At 47.1% G+C, this 27500-nt stretch overlaps 1 protein-coding gene and 1 long non-coding RNA gene across 2 annotated transcripts in view; one reads left to right on the plus strand and one right to left on the minus strand.

The window, feature by feature from the left end:
• The window catches only part of LOC135111161 (uncharacterized), a 220426-nt gene that overhangs the window by 60624 nt on the left and 132302 nt on the right, over nucleotides 1–27500 (minus strand). Inside the window, exon 4 of the long non-coding RNA XR_010273577.1 lies at nucleotides 25256–25380. This is a non-coding gene — a long non-coding RNA (uncharacterized LOC135111161). The remainder of the gene's footprint in view (nucleotides 1–25255; nucleotides 25381–27500) is intronic.
• LOC135111160 (T-box transcription factor TBX20-like) overlaps nucleotides 1–27500 on the plus strand; it is a 105875-nt gene that overhangs the window by 55494 nt on the left and 22881 nt on the right. Inside the window, exons 3-4 of the mRNA XM_064024188.1 lie at nucleotides 18270–18371; nucleotides 18591–18762. Of these exons, the coding sequence (XP_063880258.1) occupies nucleotides 18270–18371; nucleotides 18591–18762 (274 nt within the window). The remainder of the gene's footprint in view (nucleotides 1–18269; nucleotides 18372–18590; nucleotides 18763–27500) is intronic.

Below are 27500 nucleotides of genomic sequence, written 5' to 3' on the forward strand. Positions count from 1 at the left end.
AATAAAAAAGAGCTAAAAATAAAAAAAAAGAAAGTAGAATGAGTATATATATAAAAAAAAAAATATGCGCAATCACCAGAAAATAACGAACGGGATGCGCAGTAGTCGAGAGAGAGAGAGAGAGAGAGAGAGAGAGAGAGAGAGAGAGAGAGAGAGAGAGAGAGAGAAAGGGTGAAAACGGCAGCCACCTTATTTTCCCCCAACATGTCTGTCGACGGGCCACTTGGGGAGCCTCGCGCCATCTTGATGAGAGCGGCACGGCGGATATATTTTAAGCGTTTTTTTTTCCCCTTTAGTTATCTCTCGGGTGGTGGTGGTGGTGGTGGTGGTGGTGGTTAGTAGGTCTTGAGACTAAGTATTTCTCTCATTTTCTCTCTTTGTCGGAAACTGGAAGGAAAGAGTGATCAAAGAGAGAGAGAGAGAGAGAGAGAGAGAGAGAGAGAGAGAGAGAGAGAGAGAGAGAGAGAGAGAGAGAGAGAGAGAGAGAGAGAGAGACTCGTACATACACTCGTTTCTCTCGGAATTTATTAAGGAAAAATACTCGAGGAACAGTTTCCGCGCGCCCTTCGTATTTATGGCGCCGTCGTCAGTGCGAGGTGCGAAATGTCATCGAGGAGAGCTACCGCCCCCCTTTCTCTTTCCCTCTCCCTCCCCCCCCTCTCTCTCTCACTGCACATATACAAAGCTAACATAAAAGTCTACCATCGTACTTACTGCCGACAACATTTTACACACGCAAGTCAAGTTCTGTAGCTCCTAAACCACCACCACCACCACCACCACTACCACCACCACCGACAGGCCCTCCACTCCACTCAACCTCCACCACTACCATCACCGCCTCCACAAGTGCCACCACCCACCACTCCCACCGTCACCACCGCACTAATCCTCTCCCACAAACATACATCACCACTCTCCTCCCTCCGACCCACTACACTTCCCTAGCACTTGTCACTTCAGCTCTTTCCAACCAACCCCTCAGAGCGCCCCAGAGTCACCCACCCACCCAGCTCCCCTCCACGCCCATCTTTGTAGTTACTCCCGCCTACCCTCTCTCGGCGCGCCCATAAACTAGCGCGGCGGTGCTCAAGCGTCCAATGATGCAAGACCGTACCATCAAATAGAGTCATATCACAGCGAGCCCTAGTGACGAATACACGTTGTCAATGTGCCAAGGGCGGAGCTGGGTGGTGGTGATGGTGGTAGTGGTGGTGGTGGTGGGTGGTGATGGAGGGAGGTAAGGGGAAAGGAACTAGGAGAGGAGAGGTTAAGTAAGAGGGAGGAACGGAGAGTGTGGTGAAGGAAAGAGGGGAAAAAGAGGTTGGTGGATGTTAAATTATCTTTTTTTCCACGTATTTGACTCTCTCTCTCTCCTCTTCGCGTTCCACACTCCACTCCACTTTTCATAGCAATTACTCCGCCTCTTATCCTCAACCACAGCCTGTTCTTACTCCATTCGCCATTTCATAATTTCCTCGCTATTCCTACGTCTGGTCTTTCTAATACGTCACTGCCCTTACTCCCTCTACCACCACCACCACCACCCACCACCACCACCACCACCACCACTTCTTCTCCAGGAAAAAGAAGCGGAGGTGGAAAAATGCAACTAATGAGGCCGTTTTGTTGTGTAGTTTGGCACGGCAGAGAGAGAGAGAGAGAGAGAGAGAGAGAAGGAGAGAGAGAGAGAGAGAGAGAGAGAGAGAGAGAGAGAGAGAGAGAGAGAGAGAGAGAGAGAGAGAGATGTTTGTGTATATTTATACATATTTACATGTGTAGACATATATAAACCCGAGCGGATTGTATGTAATATATTTCGTGTGTGTATGTGTGTGTGTGTGTGTGTGTGTGTGTGTGTGTGTGTGTGTGTGTGTGTGTGAAGGGTGTTGGCCTGTGTCTGTTGTGTGTGTGTGTGTGTGGGTGTAAGATTTTTTCCCTAAACACACACACACACACACACACACACACACACACACACACACACACACACACACACACACACAACGAAGATTTATGCCGCAGGAAAACGACGTGTAAGTGTTGGCTGAGAGAAGACGAGCGTGCTGAGGGACGGATGCGAGAGAGAGAGAGAGAGAGAGAGAGGAGAGAGAGAGAGAGAGGAGAGAGAGAGAGAGAGAGAGAGAGAGAGAGAGAGAGACCATCCCTACTTTCCGTTTTCTTCACCTTCAGGAGGAGGAGATCGCTATATAAACACACAATAAACACACTACAACATTATCTATGACTTTTTCCTTCACCGTACCACCACCACCACCACCACCACCACTGCAACTCTTCTGCACCCACCCTCACCCGCCCACACGCCCTCGCCCCGCCCACTGATATGCTAATCGCGCCTCATTTACATATCAGGTCTTAATAGGTGGTTGTGTTCCTCCGACCTCTGAATGATGATTGGAAGATTGAATTTAGTCCTGTGAGGGGTGATTAGATGAGCTGGCGTTGGTGGTGGTGGTGGTGGTGGTGCACAGTTCTCATCCCCCATCCTCCCTCCACTCCTCGTCTCGATACACCTTCCGTATGATGTAGTAACCAATACATCAACACCCAAGGCCACTATTATCCTACACCACCACCGCTAGCACTAGAAAGACGAGGAGGTGGTGGTGGTGGTGCTGGTGGCAGTGGTGGTGGTGATGGTGGTGGAAGGGAGAGGAAGAGGAGAGAGAAAGAGACTGGTGGAGGAAGAGTAAGGAAGAGTACAAAAAGAAATAAAAGATAATGGTCATAGTAGTAGTAGTAGTAGTAGTAGTAGTAGAAGCACAGTATCATAGCAATAGCAGCGGTACACAGCAGTAGTACCGATAACACCACCACCAGCAGCAGCAGCGGCGGTAACAGCGGCGGGTGGTGGTGATGGCGGGGCGGGACGTACGAGGGGTCATCACGCAAGCCGCTGCCCGCCGCCATAAAACAAGGCATTTTGCACCCCCACTCGCTAAACGGAACTCGACCCGCTTTGGCCGGTCCAGGCGAGGCGGGCGGGCGGCGGGGGAAGGAAGCCTCGATCACAGAACCATCGGCCAACACGTATTATTATGCTATTGGACTATCAGTTTGAGGAGGTCCTGCTTGGGGCATAACTCTTCTTCCTCCTCCTCTCCCCTCCTTCTCCTCTCCCTCCTGCTCCTCCTCCTATGCTAGTATCCTCCCCTCAGGGTTAAGAGGTATTACAACGCGCTGGGATAATAATCTTTTTCTCTTTCTATCTGTGTGTGTGTGTGTGTGTGTGTGTGTGTGTGTGTGTGTGTATACATCGTCTCTCTCTCTCTCTCTCTCTCTCTCTCTCTCTCTCTCTCTCTCTCTCTCTCTCTCGGCATTAATGGGCGTACACCTTGCAAGGTTAATGATCCTCAGGTAAATTATTCGTTCTGGCTGGCAGTTTTCGCTCAGTGTTTTTATCTTTCTCTCTTTTCTTCTGCTTAATTATCTGTCTCTCCTTCACTCCATTCATTGCGACTTTTAAGTCCGGCACTCTGCTAGCTTCGATTAGGTTATGCTAGGTAAGATTAGGTTAAATTAAATAAGAAAATGTAAGGTTAGATTAGGTTAGGTTAGGTTATGTCGTTAGGTTAAACTAGATTAAATTATCTCTGGCTAGCCAAGGTAATGTAAGATCAAGCAAGGTAGGGTAAGGTAAGGTAATGTTAGGTTAAATTAAGCCAGGTAAACTAAGATCAAACTGGGTTAGGTTAGTCCACACCACCACCACCACCACCATTATCACCTAGGCACATCAAATTCAACAATACAGTGCAATTTTTTTCTTCTCACCTTCTTTTCACGAGGTTTAATTCCCGCGCTGTTTTTCTGCTGCGCTCGAGACTCGCTTTAATTTTCAGCTGATGAAGAGAACCACCTTACAAATCCACCAACTAGTTCCCCCAGCCACGTCCCCTCACTCTCATTAACTACACACACACACACACACACACACACACACACACACACACACACACACACACACACACACACACACACACACACATTTTGCAAGTAACATTAATTTCTCGCCTTACTTTTCATTCAGTCACAGCCAGACTCCTTTTTTTTTTTCTTTCTTTTTGTACCCTGTTACTTTCACCTTAACTCAAATTGTTCGCTCGTTTTAACTATTTTTCTTTCTTTCTTTCTTTTTTTTTGCCTCGTTGTTTGTTCTTTTTCTTTTTTGGCAGACCCTAAAATACCTTCCCTTTGTGCTAAAGTTTACGTAGTACTGAAAATCTTGTTTATTTTGCCTTTTTTTTTTTCTGAGATGAATTAACAAGTGGAAGTGAAGGTGATGTAGTATTGAGTCCCCCCTCCCCCCCCTAGATCTCTCTTTCTCTCTCTCTCTCCTATATATTTTCCTTTTAATTTTCTTTTTCTATCTTTTCTTTCCTTCTTTTTAAATTCCTTTATTACTTATTTCCCTTACGTTGTTTCCTCTCTCCTCCTCGCTGTGTGTGTGTGTGTGTGTGTGCGTGTGTGTGGTGTGTGTGTGTGTGAAAGCATGCATGTGTCAAGTCGTAAAGGCAGCGTGGCTTCCTTGATCATTCTTCATCTATATTTGTCTTTATGAGTATAATTTTCTTTCCTCTCAGTCGTGCCCAGAGAGAGAGAAAGAGAGGAGAGAGACTTGTACATTTTTCGTTCTTATTTCCTGTTCGCTCCTTTCTTTCACTGTTCCTTTCCTTTCTTTTTAAACTTCACTAATTCACCGTGTCATTTTTTTCCTCCTTGCAAATTTTTCTTTTCCTCTTCCTCCTCCTATTCTTACTCTTGTTCTTCCTTCCCTTCTTTTTTCTTCTTTCTTTTACTTTGTTCCTTTCCTTTCTTTTTTTTTTTTTCCTTGTCGAATTCACCGAGTCATTTTTTCTCCTATATTTTCCTTTTCCTCCTACTCTTACTCCTGTTTCTTCTTCTCCTTTCCTTTCACTTTGTTTCTTTCCCTTTTTTTTTCCTTCTCCACATCACCGCATCATTTTTTCCTCCTTCCAAATCTTCCTTTTCCTCCTACGTCTCTTGCTCCCGTTCCCCCCATTTTTCCCCTCCATTTTCCTTTTCCTCCTACTCCTTCTCCTGCTTCATTTCTTCACTTCTCCCTCTCGTTCTCCTCCTGCTGGCGGCCTTATCACGTTATCTTGGTCTTGGTGGGTGTTCCGCACATCCATCACGTGGCCCCTTCACTCCGCTGTCCCACGCTTCTTTAATTATGGCACGCTACTGCTACACTTCCTCTCTCTCTCTCTCTCTCTCTCTCTCTCTCTCTCTCTCTCTCTCTCTCTCTCTTACACGCCCAAGAAAAATGCAAATATCCTTTTTTTCTTACTTTTCTACTTCTCTCTCTCTCTCTCTCTCTCCTCTCTCTCTCTCTCTCTCTCTCTCTCTCTCTCTCTCTCTCTCTCTCTCTCTCTCTCTCAACTTTTCCGTCTTCCTCCTCCTCCTCCTTCTCCTCTTCTTCCTTCTCCTTAGGCCGGAAGCAGATGTTACTGATGAGCCTCTAAGGTTCTCATGTCTTTCCCTCCTCTTCACGCCTCCTCCTCCTCCTCCTCCTCCTCCTCCTCCTCCTCCTCCTCCTCGTCGTCCGTCACCCCTCCTAATGAATCATTCTCAGTAATTACCCATCCCAGATACCCTACAGATTCTTTACCTTTGTAATGGGTGTTTGGGGGGCGGCGAGGAAGGCGTGTTAGTGGAGGGGAAGGGAAGGGGATAGACAAAAAGGGAAGGGAAGGGGGTTAGGAAGGGGGAAGAGTAAGTAGGTGGAGAAATAAGAGGAAGAGACAGGGAGATAATGCCGGGAAGAATTATGAATTGATTGGTGGTGGTGGTGGTGGTGGTGGTGGTGGTGGTAGTTGGTGGAAGGGAAATAGTGAAGAGAGATAATGACAAGTGGTCGTGAGATAATGTGGTGGTCGTTATGAATGATCGACAGCAAAAACAAAAAATAATTGAACAAAAAAAAAAAAAATGTTTAGAGGAATGAGTGAGAGGAAAAACACAATTACGTTCGAACACACACACACACACACACAGAGTGAGAGAGAGAGAGAGAGAGAGAGGAGAGAGAGAGAGAGAGAGGAGAGAGAGAGAGAGAGAGAGAGGAGAGAGAGTGAGAGAGAGAGAGAGAGAGAGAGAGAGAGAGAGAGAGAGAGAGAAACACGAAACACACACACACACACACACCACACAAAAAGAAAGAAAATCAACCCACAAATCAATTTTCATCTTCCCAAGAACCACAAATTAAAAGAAGATTAAATGCACTCAAATTACGGAAGAGAAAGACGAGGAGGAGGAGGAGGAGGAGGAGGAGGAGGAGGAGGAGGAGGAGGAGGAGGAGATGAGATGGAGACAGAGGAGGCTGCGACTTGTAAAACGTGAGATGGACGCCACTGTGTGTTGGTGTACCTTTGGGAGTTCGCAGCTGGTGACAGAGATGAACAGGAGCGGCGTGGCAGACAGATGGTGGGTCGGGGCGGGCTGAGGGACAGACCGACGTGGTGATATTTATGGTGTGCCGGGAGACGAGATGAGGGCGGGACGAGAAAAAGGAAAGGGTAGGAAAAGATGAGCAGAGCATGGCAGGAGAGGGAAAGGAGATACGATGGTGGGTGGGAAGAGAGAAAGGAAGGAGAGGAGGAGAGGGAAGAGATGAGGACGGTGGGAGGAAAGGAGATATAGGCCTGGGGGGAAAGAGAAATGGACGAGGAAAAAGGAGAGATGAGGAGATGAGACCTGGGGGCAAAAATGATGGAGAGAGAAAATAAAGAAGGGAGGGAAAAACTGAAGAAATATAAGCAGAAACTAGATGAAAAAAATAAGATAAAGGGTTTTGAGAGAGAGAGAGAGAGAGAGAGGAGGAGAGAGAGGAGAGAGAGAGAGAGAGAGAGAGAGAGAGAGAGAGAGAGAGAGAGAGAGTAAAGATAGAAACAGTGCTAAAGGAGGCAGTGAGAGGGAGAGGAAGGGAGAGAGGAGGGACAGGAGGGAGAGAGGGAGAGTAAGGGGCGATAGACAAAGAAATCTGTGCGAGAGAGAGCGAAAACAGCGTGACAGAGGAGAGTGATTCATTCTGGGAAGTGTCAGCCGTCAGTGGGTTGTGGTTGGATGTCAGCCGCCTCGTCAGCCAGCCCGCCACCCCGCTTGTTGCTGCTGCTGCTGCTGCTCTTACTGTTACTGATGACGAGGACAGCAATACACCACCACCACCACCACCACTACTAACAATAATAACAGTAACAGCGATATGAGGATTATAGGCACTTAAAATTACTACTACTACTACTACTACTGTTACTATTACTAGGTTTTTTACTATAACTCTCCTTCCTCCTCCTTCTCCCCCTTACTTTTCCCACCACCCACCACCACCACCACCACCACCACTCTGACACTCCGCGGCCAAAATACGAGGGGCGGTAAATATGCGTTCCACCTTCTGTGAGTGACGACGTCCACACTGTTCCTCGTCCCTTTAATATGTTAATTAGAAAGATTAGCTCGATAGCCCCCTCAGCTTATTACAGGTTTTTACAAATGACGTTTAAAAAAGTTGACGGACGAGAGAGAGAGAGAGAGAGAGAGAGAGAGAGAGAGAGAGAGAGAGAGAGAGAGAGAGAGAGAGAGAGAGTAGGGGGAGGAGATGGAGGAAACTGCGGTGAGACAGATGTACTGGAGGAGGAGGAGGAGGAAGAGGTAGTTGAGGTGATGATGGAGGTGAAAGTTGTGGGGTTGTTAAATAGCAAAATCAAATAGACACATGTGCTTCTCTCTCTCTCTCTCTCTCTCTCTCTCTCTCTCTCTCTCTCTCTCTCTCTCTGTCAATCCAGGAGCACCTGTTAATGAAGCACTAGTAATAAAGAGCTGTGTAACGTCATCATCATTATCATCATCAAGAACAACAAAAACAACAACAACAACAAAGTGCATCGTAGTAGTAGTAGTAGTAGTAGTAGTAGTAGTAGTAGTAGTAGTAGTAGTAGTGGTGGTGGTGGTGGTGGTGGTGGTAAGAAGAATAAAAATAAGAACAAGAATAAGAAGAGAAATATGATGATGTTAATGACAAGACAACGTCAGTCACAATCTTCTCTCTCCACCATCAACACCATCACCACCACCACAACCACGCCTCCCCACTTATCCACACTAGAGTTATAACACACACTAACCGCCCAATAGTAGGAGGAGGAGGAGGAGGAGGAGGAGGAGGAGGAGGAGGAGGAGGAGGAGGAGGAGGAGAAAAGGGAAAATAATGGTTTGTATATTCATTCACCACCACCACCACCACCACCACCACCACCAGCACATCTCCAGTGGTTATGCTAATAGTGAAAACCCAGCGCCACCTACAAATTATTCATCCCGGGCCGTTACTGCGAGATGAATGACACGTGAATAATGAGGGTGATACGAGGCGGGAGGGGTTGTCTTGACCTGTCTGAGTTTACGACGACAATTAAAGCGATAGAGAAACACAGGTAGTAATGAGACCTGGGCAGCACCTGATTTATGCCTGTCAGGGAGGGAGAGGGAGGGAGGGAGGGTAGGTGTGTGTGTGTGTGTGTGTGTGTGTGTGTGTGTGTGTCAGAAACATTAAACACGTTAAAACCAAATCTTTATGTTCTTCAGATAATTACCAAATACAATGAGTCACTATTTATCAAAACACCAGACCAGTTTTTATTTTTTATTTTTTTTATTCCATTAAGACGATGAAGAAAAACCAACGCTTCGTTTATCGTGAGTTTTTGAAGGCTTTTTTTATCCACTGTAAGAACGTGGAAAAGAAGAAAATACATATGAACATAAGCGAAAGAATATGACACTGATTGATTGATTGATTGACTGAATGACTGAAGGCAAAGCACGAAAGCAGATAAAACAGACACGAACTGAAAAAAAAAGGCAAGCAGACATATAGAACACACACACACACACACACACACACACACACACACAGATGGACACAGACAAGCACAGACGAGCACAAATACGTAAACACCCAGGCAAGAAGACACGGGAGACAGACAGGACAGGCATGGCAGACAAGGCAAGAAGACGTGGCGGGCAGGGCGCTCTTCCGCCGCCGAGGGAGCAGCGCCGCAGCCTGTCTGGCGAGGCGAGGAGCTGACAGCACTACCCAGCAATCAACATTCCTGGGAGAGCCACATACCCTGCACGCAAGACAAATTTCATCAGTTACCCATAAAGTATTGTACGTGTAACCCTTAACGACAGCACGCTAAAGTTCCTCTCTCTCTCTCTCTCTCTCTCGTCTCTCTCTCTCCCTCTCTCTCTCTCTCATCGTCGGTCCAATTCTAGCAGCTTAAGATCTTTCACCACTCCGTCTTCCACCGCCAGTCTTTTATTACAAGCGGCGGGCGGCTCTCAGTGGGGATGAACAGCTCGGCGATGACATTACGCCTTGATTATGCTGACTGAAGCTCTCAGGCGGCGGCGGCGATGGAGAATATGCGGTGGTAAAGCGACAACACTTCTTACTTCTTTCTCTCTTCACTAGCGGCGCCAACCTTCCCCCCTCAATCCGTCGTCAGCATCTCTCTCTCTCTCTCTCTCTCTCTCTCTCTCTCTCTCTCTCTCTCTCTCTCTTGCTCCCCGCCAGCAGTGAGTCAAATTAGAAGGACGCGCCCTCCATGCTACGTCTCAAGACAGACTCCTATATGGGACGGAAGAAAAGTACGCGCGTGACGAGAGCTTGTCTGGTGTTATCAATTATTTCACCTCGTCACACACACCACACACACACACACACACACACACACACACACACACACACACTGATTACAAGCCTCCGCCCCGCCGTTTCTGCAGACAGACTTGTTATTAACGCCACATCGTGACGCGATTCGTACAAATTATAGATTTCCGAGTGTTTTCCGAGTACTCCCTAATAACCCACGCTCTCTTGATGCTGCAGCTGTTCACAACCCGCCGCCCAGCCCCGCGAGGCGTTACTTTTGACTCCTGCTTGAGGGAGGGGCCCATGGGTCTCTCTCTCTCTCTCTCTCTCTCTCTCCCTCTCTCTCACGGCAGCTATTGAAGCGGCAACTACCTTTCATTAAGCACCGCATTCTCAAACGTTCTTGCGCCTTATCTCTGCTATTAACCGAGTTTTAGTTGAAGCCATTTACGTTTCCAAGGATGTTTTAATGATTTGGGTGGGTGATAATTTAGAAAGGATCCTGCACTATCGATACAAAAGACCTCAAGAGAACCCAACTTATTTGAAAATAGTTTCTCAAGAGCCCATTGCGTTAAGGAATATGAGTTAGGCTTGTATCCTCACACTTGGAAATGTTGCGGGAGAAGCGAGAGGCAGGGATGAGGGCGGAACATGGTAAGAGTGTCTGCTTCTCTTGGCGAGGGTCTGGCAGCCGTATTTCAATTATCTGGTGAAGCCACGCGCCCGCAGGGGTGGCTAATGAGAACATTTTTCTCGTGTACATATCCGTGGCGGACGTGAGATAAAATCGCTATCGGTGTGCGGCGCTACACTCCTGCCGCGACTCCCACCTGATTTATTATCTCTTCCCGCGTCAGGGAACCTGCGAGACGAGGCGGCGAGGCAGCGAGGGAAAGAAGAGAACGAGGAGGATCCGAAGCATCACCTCGAGTCTCACTCCGCCCACACCACCGCTCATAAACATCCTATCAACCGCTTACCTCGCTATGTAACTGCTACTACTACGACTACTACCACTACTACTACTACTATTACTACTACTACTACTACTACCCCTCCTTCCCGTCGATAGTGTTTCTGCTGCTACAATACCGCTCCTACACACACACACACACACACACACACACACACAAACACACAATCTAGCGAGACGTGGCACCTCGTTCGACCATCACCACCACCACCACTGTTACCAACGCACTATCACGCGCGCTCACACACACACACACACACACAGACCACTGAGCGGCGGACAATATCATACTGTTGCAATCATCTTCTCTTACCGAGGATCGCGGGGACGAGAATATTGGGCGTCAGTAATGTGCAAAGTAAAGCTTGAAGAGGGAGCGCGTGACAGCACCTTGGCACGGGTCCTGAAGAGGAGAGGAGGGAGGGAGAGCGGCAAGGGAGAGTGGGAAGGGTGAGGGAGGCAGGAAGGGATGGAGGGCACTGGCTGGCGTCGCTGTAGGTCTGACAAGTCTCATTAGAGAAGCGACAAGAATTTAGACACCTCACCGCAGATACCAGATCAGATAACCTCGGGGGCAGCCTGGCGGTGTGTGTGTGTGTGTGTGTGTGTGGCAGGCGGTGGTGCTGCGTCTCTTACTATGAGTGTGGTGGTGGTGGCGGTGGTAGTGGTGGCGTAAGGACGAGTACTTTGTGGTTGTCCTGTTCCACGTGTGTGTGTGTGTGTGTGTGTGTGTGTGAGAGAGAGAGAGAGAGAGAGAGAGAGAGAGAGAGAGAGAGAGAGAGAGAGAGAGAGAGAGAGAGAGAGAGAGAGAGAGAGAGAGGCCAACCCACAACACAAATCGTCCTCCACTAACACGCCCATGAAAGACATCCACTTCTTCAACTTAACTCACCAACAACAAAAAAAAAAAAAAAAACAACATACCACACGAAATTCAATTATAAGTATCTTAACACACACATTACATCCTGGTCATGTTAAACTTCTGTCCCGCGTCATAAAACAAACCTAACCAAGAGAAGAGAGAGAAAAAAAGACATTCCATCGATTAGAGAGAGAGGGAGAATGGAGGGAGAGAAAAAAAAAAAAAGAACAAGGAACACGTGGCTGGAGGCAGGTCATGGGACGGGCAGGGCAGGGCAGGGCAGCAGCAGGTGTGAAGGGAAGGCAGGTAGGTAGCCGCCGTTCAGCTCCTTTGAAAAAAGCATGTAGTCAATAAAGTTTAGCGTCTCCTTATCAGAGGCCAGGCGGGTTGGATGCTTCTGTGAGCCGTTTAGGAGACGCGTAGTAGTCAGTAGTGCACCTGCCCACCACCACCACCATCACCACCACCACTGCTATCACACACACCACCAAAAACCACGCCTACCATATCACCACTATACACCACCATTATCTGCACTTCCTAACCACAGCCACACCCCTACCACCACCACGCTGGCCTCCTCAGTCATCACTCAGGCGGGGCGCGCGGTGTAGAGGAACACCCAGAGGTGGAGCAAAAAGCCTCTCATAGATTTAATAGAGATACAGGTAAGCGGTGGTTTGGTAACGGTATTGTGGATGAGAGGAAAAAGGTTGCACCACACATATCATTAGTGCGAACACCCTGGGCGCCCTCAAGTGGTAGTTAGAGTAGTTAGACAAATGCATGAACGATAGCGAGAGGAGGACGGGAGAGTGGACGAGAGAGAGGGAGAGAGAGGAGAGGGACCGAGTGAGACAGAGAGGGGTGGAGCGGGGGAGGGAGAGGAGTGACCAAGAGAAGAAGGACGAGGGATGTAAGTGAGGTGAGGGTGGCTATAGCGAGCGTGGATGACCAAGAGTGTATGGGAGTGAGGAATGAGTGGTCTGGGTGAGGGAGGATGCGAGTGGGAGCCAAAAGTTTATCCACACTCACTCCTGTTCTCTGTGACGCCGGAAATTCTGGCGTAGAGGGAATCAGTCGCGTGATGGTAGATGATAAATTGAGTCTGATCCTCCAGTACTTATGTGGACGAGCACCTGGCATCACCCCGCGGCGTCCCAGTGGCTTCTTTCCCCGCAATGCGCCCTCCCAGCAAGTATTTATACCCTGCCTCACAACAAAAATACTCACAGATTACACCTTTCTCTTCCCTCATACTTGTTCTTCTCTAATGCTATAGTTAGTGTAGACTTGTTAGCTGCTGTTTGAAATCCACCTGTATCCCTTCACAATAAGGTAGCTATCCCCCTCTTTACGTCTTCCATCTAACTTCCCGTCTACTAATCTGAACCAGTTATATACTATTGTATTCTCAGTATTTTACAGTAATTTTGACCCATTCTGCCACCAAAGATTCAGAGGCGGCTTAAAGTGTCACCCACAAAGTTCATTATGTTTCCTATCAAGCACTACGAACCGTACAATTGTGCAAGTATTTGGTGTGTTACAAAAAAAAAAAAAAAAAAAAAAAAAAAAATCAAACTGAGGGCTTGTTACTTGTCAAGGGTTATTACTATTACATCTTGGGTTAATCTTTACAACCACGTCTTCTCTTTACGCCTAAATCTCTACGCATGTATGTAATTCAGAACCGAAATCGGGGCGGATATTAATTAGGTCAGACCATTTCTTCGTTTCCAGGGTTCGTGTAATCAGCTTGCGCTATTTCACATTCCTGATGCGGTCTTCCTGACACGTCGCACGCGTTCCCAGGCCGCCTCAAGCTCCGCCGCAAAGAAAGAACCTGTTGCAGTCACGTGAACCAAGCGGCGAGGAGGAAAATGAGAGAGATGAAACGAGTGAAAAGTTGTTGTAAATCCTTCTTAAAATTGACTGATGTGTGCATGCCCGCCTCACCTTGCCTGTGTGTGTGTGTGTGTGTGTGTGAAGCAAGTATTAGCGGTGTTGGCATTGGTGACATGGCAAGGCGGCGGCGGAATGTATACAAGGAAAATGGCAAACAGGATCAAACAATTTCAAGGCAGTCCACTACACGGCGGGCGGGTGTCGTGTCGAGCCAGCAATGAGAGCCATCCAATTGTGTCCGGGGCGAGGAGGCGGCGGAATGCACACAGCCAAAAGGGGAACGTCCTGTAAACACACATCCCGATACACGACCACCGACTTGCCTCCTTGTACGTATCCGTGTCCACGTGTACATCAAAACAACGACCTGAATAGCTTTCCATATTTATCTGTCTACGAGTACTCACAACAACCTGAGTGAATGCCTGGATGTGTAGACGTGTAGGGACGAAAGATGGGGCAGTCCTACTCTGCCAGCACTCAATATGGAAAACTGTACGTCACTGACCCAGGGGCTAACACGCTGCGAACTCAGATACGAAAGCAGACACAAGATTAGCGCGTCGCATACTCAGACTCAGACCACCAGACGGCAGCACACGCCTTCCCACCGCCTCCCCATGCACTATCCCCCAGCCTCACCTCAGTCGCCACCACCTCTTCACTCATCATTCACCTCAGGGCTACACACACACGCATTGAGACGAACACCTGTATCAATTAGACTCATTCAAAGTTCTTATTCACGTACTGTCAGTAAGAAGGAGAGAAAGAAAATCCTTTATCCTCGTCATTAGTGATTTGTGTATTCTTGATAGTGATCGTGATGGTGATGATGATAATTCTTTTCTTTCAGTCGTAGTTTACTGGTAATAACATACACGTAACTATTGAATCAGATATTCTCGTCACAGTCCAACGAGTATCTAAACACTTCTAATGTAATCTTAGATAATAATAACACCGTTCACTTTTAAATAACACTATGGAAAACAAAAACTATGCATGAATTACCTTTTTTTACATACGACAATAAACACACGATCATTTTGTAGAGCGATCACACGATCATTTTGTAGAGCGATGAGTAGAGTTGAGAGATCACAGAGGCAAGAAGAAAGGAACTGAGGAAAGAGGGAGAGAAGAAACACGGGGAAGGTTAAGAGGAGGGGTGGTCGAGTGTGGCGATGACAAGCAGCTAGAGACCCACGTGCACGCATATACACCTTCAGTCACGGCAAAGGTGCGAGTCTGTCATTAGTGTGATAGATTGCCGCCAGACACCACCGCTATTACCACCACCACCATTCTCCTCCTCCTTCTCCTGCTGCTGCTACTGTTATTTTCTTCTTTGCTTCTCCTTCCTACTCCCTCCATAAAAGTCATTCCGTGGATTCCTCTCCGTCTCTGCCTGCCTGTCTATTTGTCTATATGTCTATCTATGTCCGTTTTTTCTGTCTCTTTTTTTTTCTCTCTCTCTCTCTCTCTCTACCACCACCACCACCACCGCCACACAGTTTATCACTGCAACCAGTTCAAAAGTACATGAATACAATGAACTAATTAATCAAGCACTTAACATCACCGATTCTGGGAAAACACATAAAACGCACCAATACATAAGCCGCTTCGTGTTCGTGCTGTGGCTCAAGACTCGACAAGACAATGGCGGGGAGGAAAGGATATAGACAGTCACAGTGGCAACCTTTGAGGACAAGTAAGCAGCCGATGGGATGGACACGGGGCATGACATTCTCTCGCCAGCTCAGTCTTCTGCGGGTGGGGGAGGGGAGCGAGAGAGGCATTAGCATTTACACAATAATGAATACGAGGGAAGGTAGTTCTCTTAGCGGAGATGAAGCATGTTCCTCGCCGGCCCAGATCGGATCACGCCAGTCGATTACAAGGCGGTGAAGCTTCCTCGTATATGATTTTGATAAACACAGAAAGAAGAGAGATTGTCACTTATATACGTTGACTAGTGAGCAGGTGTGCCAATGGGGGGCGTGCTAGCGACTGCCTGCTGAAGTGCCGAGGGTTCAAAGAATAGAGTCGCAACAAGAGGCTGTGCATGACCATGTTCCCGCCCTCCTGCTTATCCTGAGCGACACTAAGAGACAGTGGGCGTGTTGTCGCGTTAACCTACAGAATTTTTTGGGGAGGATGAGTCGGATCCGGGTGAGAAGGAGGCTATTCGTCGTCGTCAAAAGGGTGGGATGATGATAAACATATTTGTGTATCATCGTCATTAATTTATCGTCATTTTTACTGTCACGCTAAAACAATGAAGGAATTAAGCATTGCAGTGAGGTTTACAACGAAAGATGACTACACGTTCTTATCTCTCTCTCTCTCTCTCTCTCTCTCTGAAAATAAAATACTAAAGAGGAAGAGGAAGAAAGGGATGAGTGAAGTAAAATAAGAAGGAAGGATTGTGGGGAAGGATAATGGAAGGGAAAAGGAAGACAGGAGAGGGAGAGGATGAAGATAGTAGGGAGAGCTGAAACAGGAGGCAAAGAATGGGAAAGGAAAGGAACTAAAGAAAATAGAGAGAGTAGCAAGTAGGGAAAGAGAGAAAGCTGGAAGGGAAGAGATAGAAAAAACGATAGAAGGATGAAAGAAAGGAGAAGAATACAGGAATAGAGAGATTGGTGAAGGAAGAGTTGGAAGAGAACATAGAGGAAAAATAATAAATAATAAATAAAATAAAATAAAATAAAATAAATACCAAATAAAAATAACGAAGACATGACAAGAGAGAATAAAAGAAAAATAAGTGGAAGGTACAGCGAGTGGGAGGTGGAGAGATGGAGGAGAGGGAGAGGGAGGGGGGGGGGAGGTGAAGCAGGTGTGTTGTGTCAGGAAGGCGAGACTCACCCATCACCAAGAGACAGGGAATTGCTGTCATCACCGCCACATGGATTCATCACCTCACCTCAACCTTCTCATCACCAGCGCCGCCATGATAGAAAAGCACCAGCCATTGTTATTGTGGTGTTGTTAATATTACTGTTACTCTTATTATCATTAGTGGTGGTGGTTGTGGTGGTGGTGTTATTGATGTTGTTATTACCTCTTTTTTTTATCAGTTGCAATATTTTCAGTTCGTATAGATAAAATGTTCTCAATCCGAATTCTTGTATTTCGAACCGACCCACGATTCGAATTTCTAAAAGTGGCTGGAAAGAATACTGAAAATTTTTAAACATAGGTGTCTTATTTTTAGCTGTCTTTGATATGTTTGGTTTCCTGCCTCGTTATTATTTCTTGCTTTGGGTTCGTTTTGTTCGGCGCTGTGTTTGTTGTCGTGGTGGTGGTGGTGGTGGTGGTGGAGGCTGATTTATTATTTGAACAGTTAATAACGTCTTGAGCACCTCAGCTTGTAACTGTTCCTCATTTGAAAGAAGTATCATCACCCTGTATGTTCTCTCTCTCTCTCTAATAATAATAATAATAATAATAATAATCATAATAATAATAATAATAATAATAATAATAATAATAATAATAATAATAATAATAATAATTCCTAAGACCACCGCAGCACATCTTCACACCAACACGCACAACATCACTACACCTTCTCATAAAATAAAAATTGACTTGAACGTAAAATATAGCGCTGCGCAAAGTAGTACATATATTTTCCCTCCTCGGCGATACGTTGTTATCTGGGAGCGAGTAGCGAGCATGTTAACATTTCCAGAGTGCAAGCAAGGGGCGGGGCGGGTCGGTTGGGGGTGTGTGTGTGTGTGTGGGGAGGAGGGAGGGAGCAGCTGAGTTCGGTACAGTTATAGCGTTACACAGCAAGTAATGTTTATGGGAGCAGAGTCGCCATAAACATCTCCTAACGACACTTGCCACAATAAACAGGCCGCGTTGCTCAGGGACTTGAGGAAAACGGGAAGCAACAGGTAAATGAGAGTTGATCGCGTGAAATGGCTTCCAACTCCATTCGCACGCCATTCACGGCCGGGAAAAGTCAGGGAGGAGTGTGCGCGTCCCGTGGTGGCATGAATGTGTCCCTATTGGCGCGTCATTACTCAGCATCCGTGGTATAAGAATCAGATCATCATTCATTACTCCCCGGGGATCATTCCACACCCAACACTAACGCTGACACAGAAAACGAAGATTGCACACAAGATTTCATATACACCAATTCTTCCCTAATCGGATCAAGACACAACGGGGGGGCGAAACTATTCAGAAAGGAGGCTAACAGGGTCAGGTAACACGACACTAGCTATAATAAAGGCAGTTATCTAGGAAGACTGACGGAGGGAGGGAGTGTGGGCGAGCAGCTTATCCCTCAACCCATCACGGCATCAACGCCCTCGCTTCACCACCTCATCCTGCCAAATAACGTGTCGAGATTATGATAAACTTTCTTGCGCATCACTTTGTTTGTCATTACTATTATGCACGTGTCAGGTTTATAAGTCCCACACACACACGCACACACTGCAAAATCTGTGGCCCTTGTTCCTTGCCTGACACACATTGATTGAGAGTGATATCCTGACGTGATTACACTCTTCAATTCTCTCTCTCTCTCTCTCTCTCTCTCTCTCTCTCTCTCTCTCTCTCTCTCTCTCTCTCTCTCTCTCAGTGCTGCCGCCTCACTCTTTACTCTGCTTCCAATAGAATTATGTGAAGGAGTAAAAGTTCGTATCATATAAAAGTTATATTAGAGTTACTGAAAATAAGAGCATTTAAAGTCGTTACATAAATTCTCTGCCTGAATGCTTGTCTGTCTATATGTCTGTCCGTCTATTGTCCTCTTATAAACATGTCCTTATTCTCCCCCACAGACGCATGTTCCCCACCGTCCGCGCCTCCTTCGTCGGCCTCAAGTCTGAACAGAGGTACTCGGTTCTCCTCGACATCGTGCCCGTTGACAATAAGCGGTACAGGTGAGTGGTACGCTTCCCTCACACACACACACACACACACTCTCGTACACTACACACTCACTGTCACTGAAGCGAGGAGGCAGACGTACACACAGATAGTCCTGAACGAGTAACTGCAGCTATTACCCAACACACAGCCCTCTTATACAGCCAATACAAGTTTCACAAGGCAAGGTACAGGTGTTCTAGTCAAATATTGAGCAATCTTGTCTTCTACAGGTACGCCTATCACCGGTCGTCGTGGCTGGTGGCGGGCAAGGCTGACCCGCCGCCGCCTTACCGCTTGTACGCCCATCCCGACTCGCCCTACACCGGGGACCAACTCAAGAAGCAGATCGTGTCCTTCGAGAAAGTCAAGCTCACCAACAACGAGATGGACAAACACGGCCACGTAAGTGTTGGCAGCGTGAACAGGGAGGGAGGGACGGGAGGGCATGTAAGAGCGTGCTGACAGAGAGATGTGTGTGTGTGTGTGTGTGTGTGTGTGTGTGTGTGTGTGTGTGTGTGTGTGTGTGTGTGTGTGTGTGTGTGTGTGTGTGTGTGTGTGTGTGTGTGTGTGTGTGTGTGTGTGTGTCTGGCGCACATACACCTGCATATACGAGGAATACATTAGCACTTAATACGTGTCACAGGTGATGGAAAACCAATATTCCTCATCAACTCTCTAGAAAACACGCACACTACTACTACTACTACACTACTACTACTACTACTACTACTACTCTATTGCTTTCCTCCTGGCGGGTGCTTTAAGAAGTTAACAGCGACACAACATAAGCAAAGTGCGGATTTCTGTGTAGTTTCTTTCCTTTTCACCGCTCGAGTATAGTACTATTTTACCAACACCGCCACCCGCACTCCCTCTCTCTGTCGGTGGGAAAGAAGACAGTTTCCCCGGCGGAGTTGCTCTCAAGTGTTGACAGGAAACCCGCTAATTAAAGCCACCCGCAGACCCAGCTCGCCGTCACCACCCTCCTCGTGTCCCGCCCGAAGCATACGCGGAAAATTGCGACCATATTTTATCCCCGGAATGAGACGCTCCGGTGACAGAGAGACGAACGCGACGCCCACACTTGGTCTCCACACACACACACACACACATACACACACAGACAGGGAAAAGCAAGGAAGCAGCTGGGTGATAAAAGCAAGTTGGGAGACTTTAAAAGGAATCAAACACACGAGGGAGATTAATCTGACAGGAAAAGTGTGTTGGACGGACATGGAAGATGCGAGTGGAGCTGAATGGTTAAAGTGTGTGTGTGTGTGTGTGTGTGTGTGTTCATCTATCTACGTACATGTCCATCTATAAATTATATCCATCATCCTCTTTCTATATATGCATCTGATTAGCGCTCTCTCTCTCTCTCTCTTTCTCTCTCTCTCTCTCTCTCTCTCTCTCTGTTCCTCTAATACAATTATATGCCACAGGTTCATCGTGAAATGTGGAAACACTAACTACGCTTTACATTCCCGCGAGTTTACTTTGAAGTGTTTGTTTGATGACACGTGCATTATAATGTTTTAAGCAGCGCACCAACAATACTAGACAGATGCCACACTCACTCTCGCCTGGGGTGGCAACTCACGACTACAGAGATTGGAAAGAAAGCTGCAAGAGAAAGAGACAGACAGAGAAAAAAAAATAAGCTGCAAGGAAAGACAAGGCAAGGCAGGGAATAAACAGTGGTAAGGGAAAGGCAAGGGTGAAGCAGGGGTGAGGCAGGGGTGAGGCAAGGGTGAGGCAAGGGTGAAGAAGCGTTGAAGTAATGGTGAGGCAGTAGTGAGACAGGGCTGATCAGGGCTTAATCAGGGCTTAGGCAAAAGTGAGAAAGTGCTAGGCAGGGCACGGCCGGGCTGAGACAAGGGTAAAGCATGATGGGACTACAGCATTCCTTCAGATTACACACGCCACAGTGCCACGCCTTCCCAAACTTCCTCAGCCACTCCCGCACCCACGCCCACGGTACCTCTCCCTCCTGAGTGACCTGCAACACTACCCGCTCTTGCCCTCCCTCAGTCCCTCACCCACATCCCCATCTCCCCTCCTCCTCCTCCTCCTCCTCCTCGTCCTTGGTCCTGATCCATGACGACCCTCCCCAACCTGCGATGCCAAAGGGCGTACTAGTTGATTATTCTCAGAAACTCTCTCTCTCTCTCTCTCTCTCTCTCTCTCTCTCTCTCTCTCTCTCTCTCTCTCTCTCTCTCTCTCCGCCACTCTACAATCAGCAATTACCACAGTCCCTCCCCTTCTGCGCGCCGCGTCAGGAGAGGTGGAGAGAAGGACTGGTGGGGGTGGAGAGGTGGAGGGGTGTCACTACCTCCACTTCACCGCCACCACCACCACCAGTACCTTCATTACCACCACCATCATCACCATCCGTCACCAACAGCCGCACATCACAATTATCATCACCTTCATTATCACCTTTATCATTATCCGCACCACATCCACAAAAAAAAAACATCCACACCCACATTACCACAATCACCATCCCCCGGCCTGTCTGTGTCTGGTTGTTCCACTCTCTCTTCAACTTCTAGATATTACTTCCATCCACTCTTTCTTTACTTATGCTCATCTCACTGCAGCAACACCACCACCACCACCACCACCACCTGCCCAATTAATCCCCCTTCAACACTGAGTCACACCACCACCACCATCACCACCATCATCACCACGAGCTTCATTTGCCATTAACACTATAATTTTCACATTCCAGTCATATATATATATACAATCACAAGTATTTATACCATCCCTTCTTCTTTCTTCTTTCTCATCATCATCATCTTAAATCACCCTCGTCCTCACCACCACCACATCCACCACCACAATCACAACTATCATCATTCTCCGACTCCCGCGCTTTGGGATTTCTAATGAGATTAAAACTTCATCTCCCTCGGGTAAGGAGAGACACGCCCGACCGCTCCCGCCCACTCCTGACCTCACGGCCCGTAATGAACCGCAATTACTAGTCAGCACCAGCGCGTGACATTATTCTCCCGATCTGTGGTAATCCCTTGTATTGTGAGCGCGAGGAAAGCCCCGCACCACCCCTGGCTCCCGCTCCGTGTCTTTTCAATACGCAACGAGTTTCGTCCGTAATTCACAACATTTATGTACAGACGAATTAATATGCGAGTCCGGGCTAATACTAAGTGAGAATCCTGTTAATAGTGGCACGCAAACAAAGGCTGCACTGAAAGGCCTGACTCCTAATGACCTGACAGGATTTGCTGCTGTGTCACTCACACCCTTCAACCTCCCCCCGCCCTGCTTCTCGCTTCCGTCTTGCCGCCGCCACGTCGTCGCTCTCCTTCCGTGGCTGTCATCGTCACCTCCAGCATCACTCTCACTCTTGTTACCTGTGAACAATCGCCATAACACTAAAGGCGCCCCAGTGGATCCAGCGCCCCCCCGCGGCCCTGTGAGAGCGACGCCCCGGGAACCCCATGAACTCCCGCCGAGATAGGATGACCCGCGTAAACTTAGGTGTTTTATCACTTTTGTCTCCCTCCTCCCTCCTTCCATCCCCCCCCTGTTCCTTCCGTGAAATCCGGCGAGTTAGTCTCCGCGGGGACTCTTTGTGCTCGCTTCCAGGCTACTGCGGGATGACGGAGCGCACGGGTGCCGCCTGCTGCCCTTGGAATGTCATGGGTCTTACGTCCAGAAGTGTTGAGACATCACTACTGCTGTTGCCGCTGTCATATAAAACAATCCCAGCACCACCAACCACAACACCAGCTACTACTACTACTACTACTTCTACTACTACTACTATTATTATTACTACTACTACTACTACTACTACTACTACAAGTGCCTCTAAGCCAGGAATCACACCTTCCCCAGCAGCCAGAACACAAAACGCAGGCCAGGATCGGGGCACCCCACACGCCTGAGCCATGAAGCAGTGAGCATTCGGGCGCTGCAGGAAACTATAATACGTGACATCAAGCGACCCCTTCACCCTCAAGTCCCTCACCACCCACACCCTCACCCACTCGCCTCCCCACGCCCTCCCCCGCCCCCTCCCGTGCACCACCGACGCTAGGGCTCCCGTGAAAGATAAATGGAACGTATTAGTACTGCAATAACGCAAATCTAACGAGGGGAACGACTGTGACAGGGAAAGGAACAGAGAGAGAGAGAGAGAGAGAGAGAGAGAGAGAGAGAGAGAGAGAGAGAGAGAGAGAGAGAGAGAGAGAGAGAGAGAGAGATGGTGCACTGTTTAAATTCTGTTTCATACTTGTTGTCGTCAGTTTTAAACATCCATATAAGTGTCATTGAATGAAACACTGTCTTCTTCCTCTTTCACCTCCTCAGATTGCTGTGCACGTAAACAGACGGTGTACTTACAAACATACAGATTCATACAGTCATACAGTGAGATGCAGCTTCCCTAACTTACTTTAGCTAAGGATAATTTCATGTTTTTTAAGCACAAACTACCATATATTTTGCTTTAGAGAGAAAATGTCGCACTAGTGAAAAAAAGGAATCGTGATATATTTTACATGTTCGTTTAAAAAATCTGGTTCACATAGATGCATATTTTAAAGAGGAATGTTGTTCATATATATACGAGTATACAAGGAAAATCTTACTTAAATATTGCTACGCGCACATCTCGAATCTTTTTTTTATTTTTTTAGTATATTACACACATGGCTCCGTAAAGGGAATATGGTTAAGCAAGTTAGAATAATGGTGAACCACACGTAAAAAAAAAAAAAAAAAAAAACCTAACTTGAAGCCGATAGTAGGAGTGTACTTAAACTTCTGATAAACTCTAGACTCGCTGTTTTTACTTCGCTGCCTTACATTCCTATTGTCCCCCCGCCGTGACGCGTGTGTGTGTGTGTGTGTGTGTGTGTGTGTGTGTGTGTGTGTGTGTGTGTGTGTGTGTGTGTGTGTGTGTGTGTGTGTGTGTGTGTGTGTGTGAACGAAGCTTAGTCACAAGTGTACAAGAACCGAACGAGTATCTATGTCAGTTCTACGATGATGATGATTCACCCATACATAAATAATAATAATGAACGTATGAATGAATGAATAAATGACTGAAAGGACGAATAAATAATTGAATAAAGTATAAAAGATAACAAATTAAAGATAACAAGAGGCGAAGCAGTGTGTGTGTGTGTGTGTGTGTGTGTGTGTGTGTGTGTGTGTGTGTGTGTGTGTGTGTGTGTGTGTGTGTGTGTGTGTGTGTGTGTGTGTTTTCTAGCGTGTACAGTGCAAGTGAGACGGGCGTGGCACCTCATCCGTCAGGCGTCAGGCGTGAGTTGGGCGTTTTGTCAGCCGCGTGGGTGGGGCGGGGCGGCCTGTCACACCCTCACCGCCGCCTCACAACAACGCCACCCATGAGTAAACCAGACGAAGGCGGCGACGAAGGTGACGGTGGTGGTGGTGGCGGCGGTAATCCATCACTGTGTCCTGTCAATACCCTCCCCTGGCACCATTAGACCCATTCCTCTCTCCCCCTTACCAATACCAATGTGTCTTCACGTCCCCCTAAACTCCCCCTCCCAGTCAGCCAGTCAGTCAGTCACCCTTGATCCACCGAAGAGGGGCAAGCAGCACACTCAAGGCGCCTCAATAAGTCCTCCCAGTCTCGTATTGATAAGAGCGCAAGGTGATACTCAAAAGTGCGGTAATTTTTCATGATTTGCACGCGTGGAGGAAGTGACGTGTTGTCTTGATGCGCCAGTGAGTTACGGCTTTATCGTCCTCATCATCATCGTGACGAGCGTACGTGTGTGTGAGCGAGAGAGTGGGTGTGCTGTGTGTTTGTGTCTGTGTGCTTGTGCGCGGCAGCTTCTAAGAAAGGAGGTGGATTTTTCGCGTCGTATAAATCACCCTTCTCCTTCAGTAATCTATGCATATCACTACACATCAACCTTCAATTCTACGCCACATGTCATTTATAATATATTCTTTTACCATCTATTTATCCTCGTACTTTCTTACCCCACTTTCTTAACCACGATAGGCAGCAGCATTATTATTTTTTACCTTAATCAATATCATATACATCCTCGTATGTGTAAAAATGTTTAATACAATACGTGCAGGGCTAATAATACAACAGCGTACGTATATTTAACAGTTTAGCGGTAGATGCACTTACTATCAAAGCGTCTAATTGTACGTAACGTATGCGATAGCGCGGCCCCGTCTAGCAGTATATCAAACGCCTAACAGCCTAATAGCGTAATAGCATGTATGATAATGTCGGATAATCTTGTAGTGCATCACGCATCCAATATTCTAATCAGCTACATCCCGCGTGTGATAATGTTACTCTGAAATAATATCACGCCCAGACCATGTGTTACGACCGTGCTACACACACACACACACACACACACACACGACTTTACAACTAGAGCGCGTTATCTCATCCCTCCACTCCTACAAAACCTCCTGCATAACACAAGAAATTTATCTCAAAGTTCCCGAAGAGATCCACTGCAGGGCCTCTCAGTGTTATGTCCCCCAAGTAATCATTACCGCAGTCTTGGTATCGCCTGTTCATTAAATTGCATCCCTATATCAGCCACGTGGTCTTAAGTTTACCTGTGACCACGACTGTACCTTAACAAAAAATTAAGAAAACAGAAACAGGTGGCGGGAAGGCATCCTGAAAGAGAATCCCTAAGGCGCAGGATATGACTGTGCCCTGATCCTGGAATCCTTTTAAGGCTGAGGATGCTGCTTTCCTCAATGCCCTCCCCTCACACAGTCGCGTCCGGTACCGCCTGTCATTAGTTCAGTTCAGGTAAATAAAGACAATTTCTTAACGTGCGAGGCGAGACAAAAACACGAAGAGTGTAAGAGATAAAAACAACACCAGCAGCATGACACTAACCAGAAGGGGCGTGGCGGAGCTGCCTGCCCTGCCGGATACACGCTGGGGACGCAACCACCTCCACGACGACCACTCAGTCTGATTCCTGACGCCGCCTCCTTCCCTCCAAGCCAGACGCGAGGAGACTGGGAAAAAAAGAAAGGAGGGGGAATCAAAATGCCAGGGTACCGAGAATGAACCAGAACTGCATGGTGTGTGTGTGTGTGTGTGTGTGTGTGTGTGTGTGTGTGTGTGGTGTGTGTGTGTGTGTGTGTGTGTGTGTGTGTGTGTGTGTGTGTGTGTGTGTGTGTGTGTGTGTGTGTGTGTGTGTGTGTGTGTGTGTGTGTTATCCTTTAAACATGTTCTAGTGGAAGTGACAAAAGTTTTCACGTATATTTTCTATCTTCTCGTCTATTCATACGTAAACAACAATCCAGCATTACCAAAAAGAAAGAAAAAAATAATAAAATAAAACATCACGAGACCAGATTGATCACCCCTATAACCCTATAACCCTTAAAAAAAATAAATAAACAAATAAAATAAGAGAACACAACATTTCAAAAGACGAACCACAACCAGACGAACAAATCCAGACACACACACACACATACACACGCACACTCACAGAACAGCGCAGGCATACCTTCCACGCACACTCCGGGCCAGGTATCAGCACTGCCCCTGAACAGGTAATTAGCACAACACCACCACAACAGCACGGCCCATTATTGGTTAGTAGTGGCGGAGTTTATCGACGCGCAAACCAGCCAGCCAACCATCCAGGCAGGAAGTGTGGCGGAGGAGAGGGAGGAAAATGCTGCTACTAGGGAGGGAGAGTAAGAGGGCGTGAAGAGAGAGGAAAGGAGAGGGAGAAGGGAGGAAAGCAGAATGGGATAAAAAGGAGAGAAGAAAAGTGTAAAGAGGATAAGTTATATTGTGTGATTATGAGATTGTGAAGAGTAGGAAAAAAAGAGTCTGTTGTAGTTTTTGGTTTATTTGAAGTAGAAATAGAAAGAAGTTATGGTTATTTGTAGTAATTTCTCTCTCTCTCTCTCTCTCTCTCTCTCTCTCTCTCTCTCTCTCTCTCTCTCTCTCTCTCTCTCTCTCTCTCTCTCTCTCTCTCTCTCTAGGGTCTGATTCATTAATCCTAATATCTCACGTTCGATTCAGACGTGTGTGGACATGAGTTCAATCATATCGTGTGTGTGTGTGTGTGTGTGTGTGTGTGTGTGTGTGTGTGTGTGTGTGTGTGTGTGTGTGTGTGTGTGTGTGTGTGTGTGTGTGTGTGTGTGTGTGTGTCATTAATATTCGAGTAACGTCATACTACAAATGACTTGCCAGAGTGCGTATAAGTATCGACACACACACACACACACACACACACACACACACACACACACACACACACACACACACACACACACACACACACAATGATGAAGAATAACATGATAAGTTCGTTGCCTCAACAAAAGAACGTAAAATCTGACACTGAATCTCATTAAGGTCACTCTCTCTCTCTCTCTCTCTCTCTCTCTCTCTCTCTCTCTCTCTCTCTCTCTCTCTCTCTCTCTCTCTCTCTCTCTCTCTTCATATAATCCCCCATGAAGCAGCGTACGTGTGGCGCTATGGACTAATAATTGGAATTACCAAGACACACACACACACACACACACACACACACACACACACACACACACACACACACACGCACACATGAAATATACCCCTCCACGTTAATGGCATAAACCAGGGTTCTCTAAGGCCTAACTCACACTCCCTCCACGGTGGAATGCTCTCTCTCTCTCTCTCTCTCTCTCTCTCTCTCTCTCTCTCTCTCTCTCTCTCTCTCTCTCTCTCTCTCTCTCTCTCTCTGTCAACCTGGACTTGTTTATGGCGATGCGTTTTTAATGAGTGTGAATTTTTGTAATCTAGCTCATTTTACGGTACATGCTTGCGGCAGGGGGAGGGGGAGGCAGGGAAGGTGGAGGGGGAGGAGGATGGGGAGGGGGAGTGATGAGGGGAAGGGGGCGAGGGAGGCAAGGAGGGAGACACGGAGGAAGAGTTGCTGGTTGAGAGAGAAGGCCGGGGGAAAAAAATGATAAAAATGGGAGAGGAAGAAGAGTACTTGAAGGAAAAGAGAGAGGTAGGAATGAGGATAAAAAAAAAGAATATTAATGAAAAGAAATGAGATGAAAAAAACTTTAGGCAAAAAAAAATAAATAAAATGAAATAAAAATAAATAAATAAAACAGACAAAAAT

Source organism: Scylla paramamosain, chromosome 21, assembly GCF_035594125.1.
Source record: "Scylla paramamosain isolate STU-SP2022 chromosome 21, ASM3559412v1, whole genome shotgun sequence".
In the NCBI taxonomy this organism is placed as follows: domain Eukaryota; kingdom Metazoa; phylum Arthropoda; class Malacostraca; order Decapoda; family Portunidae; genus Scylla; species Scylla paramamosain.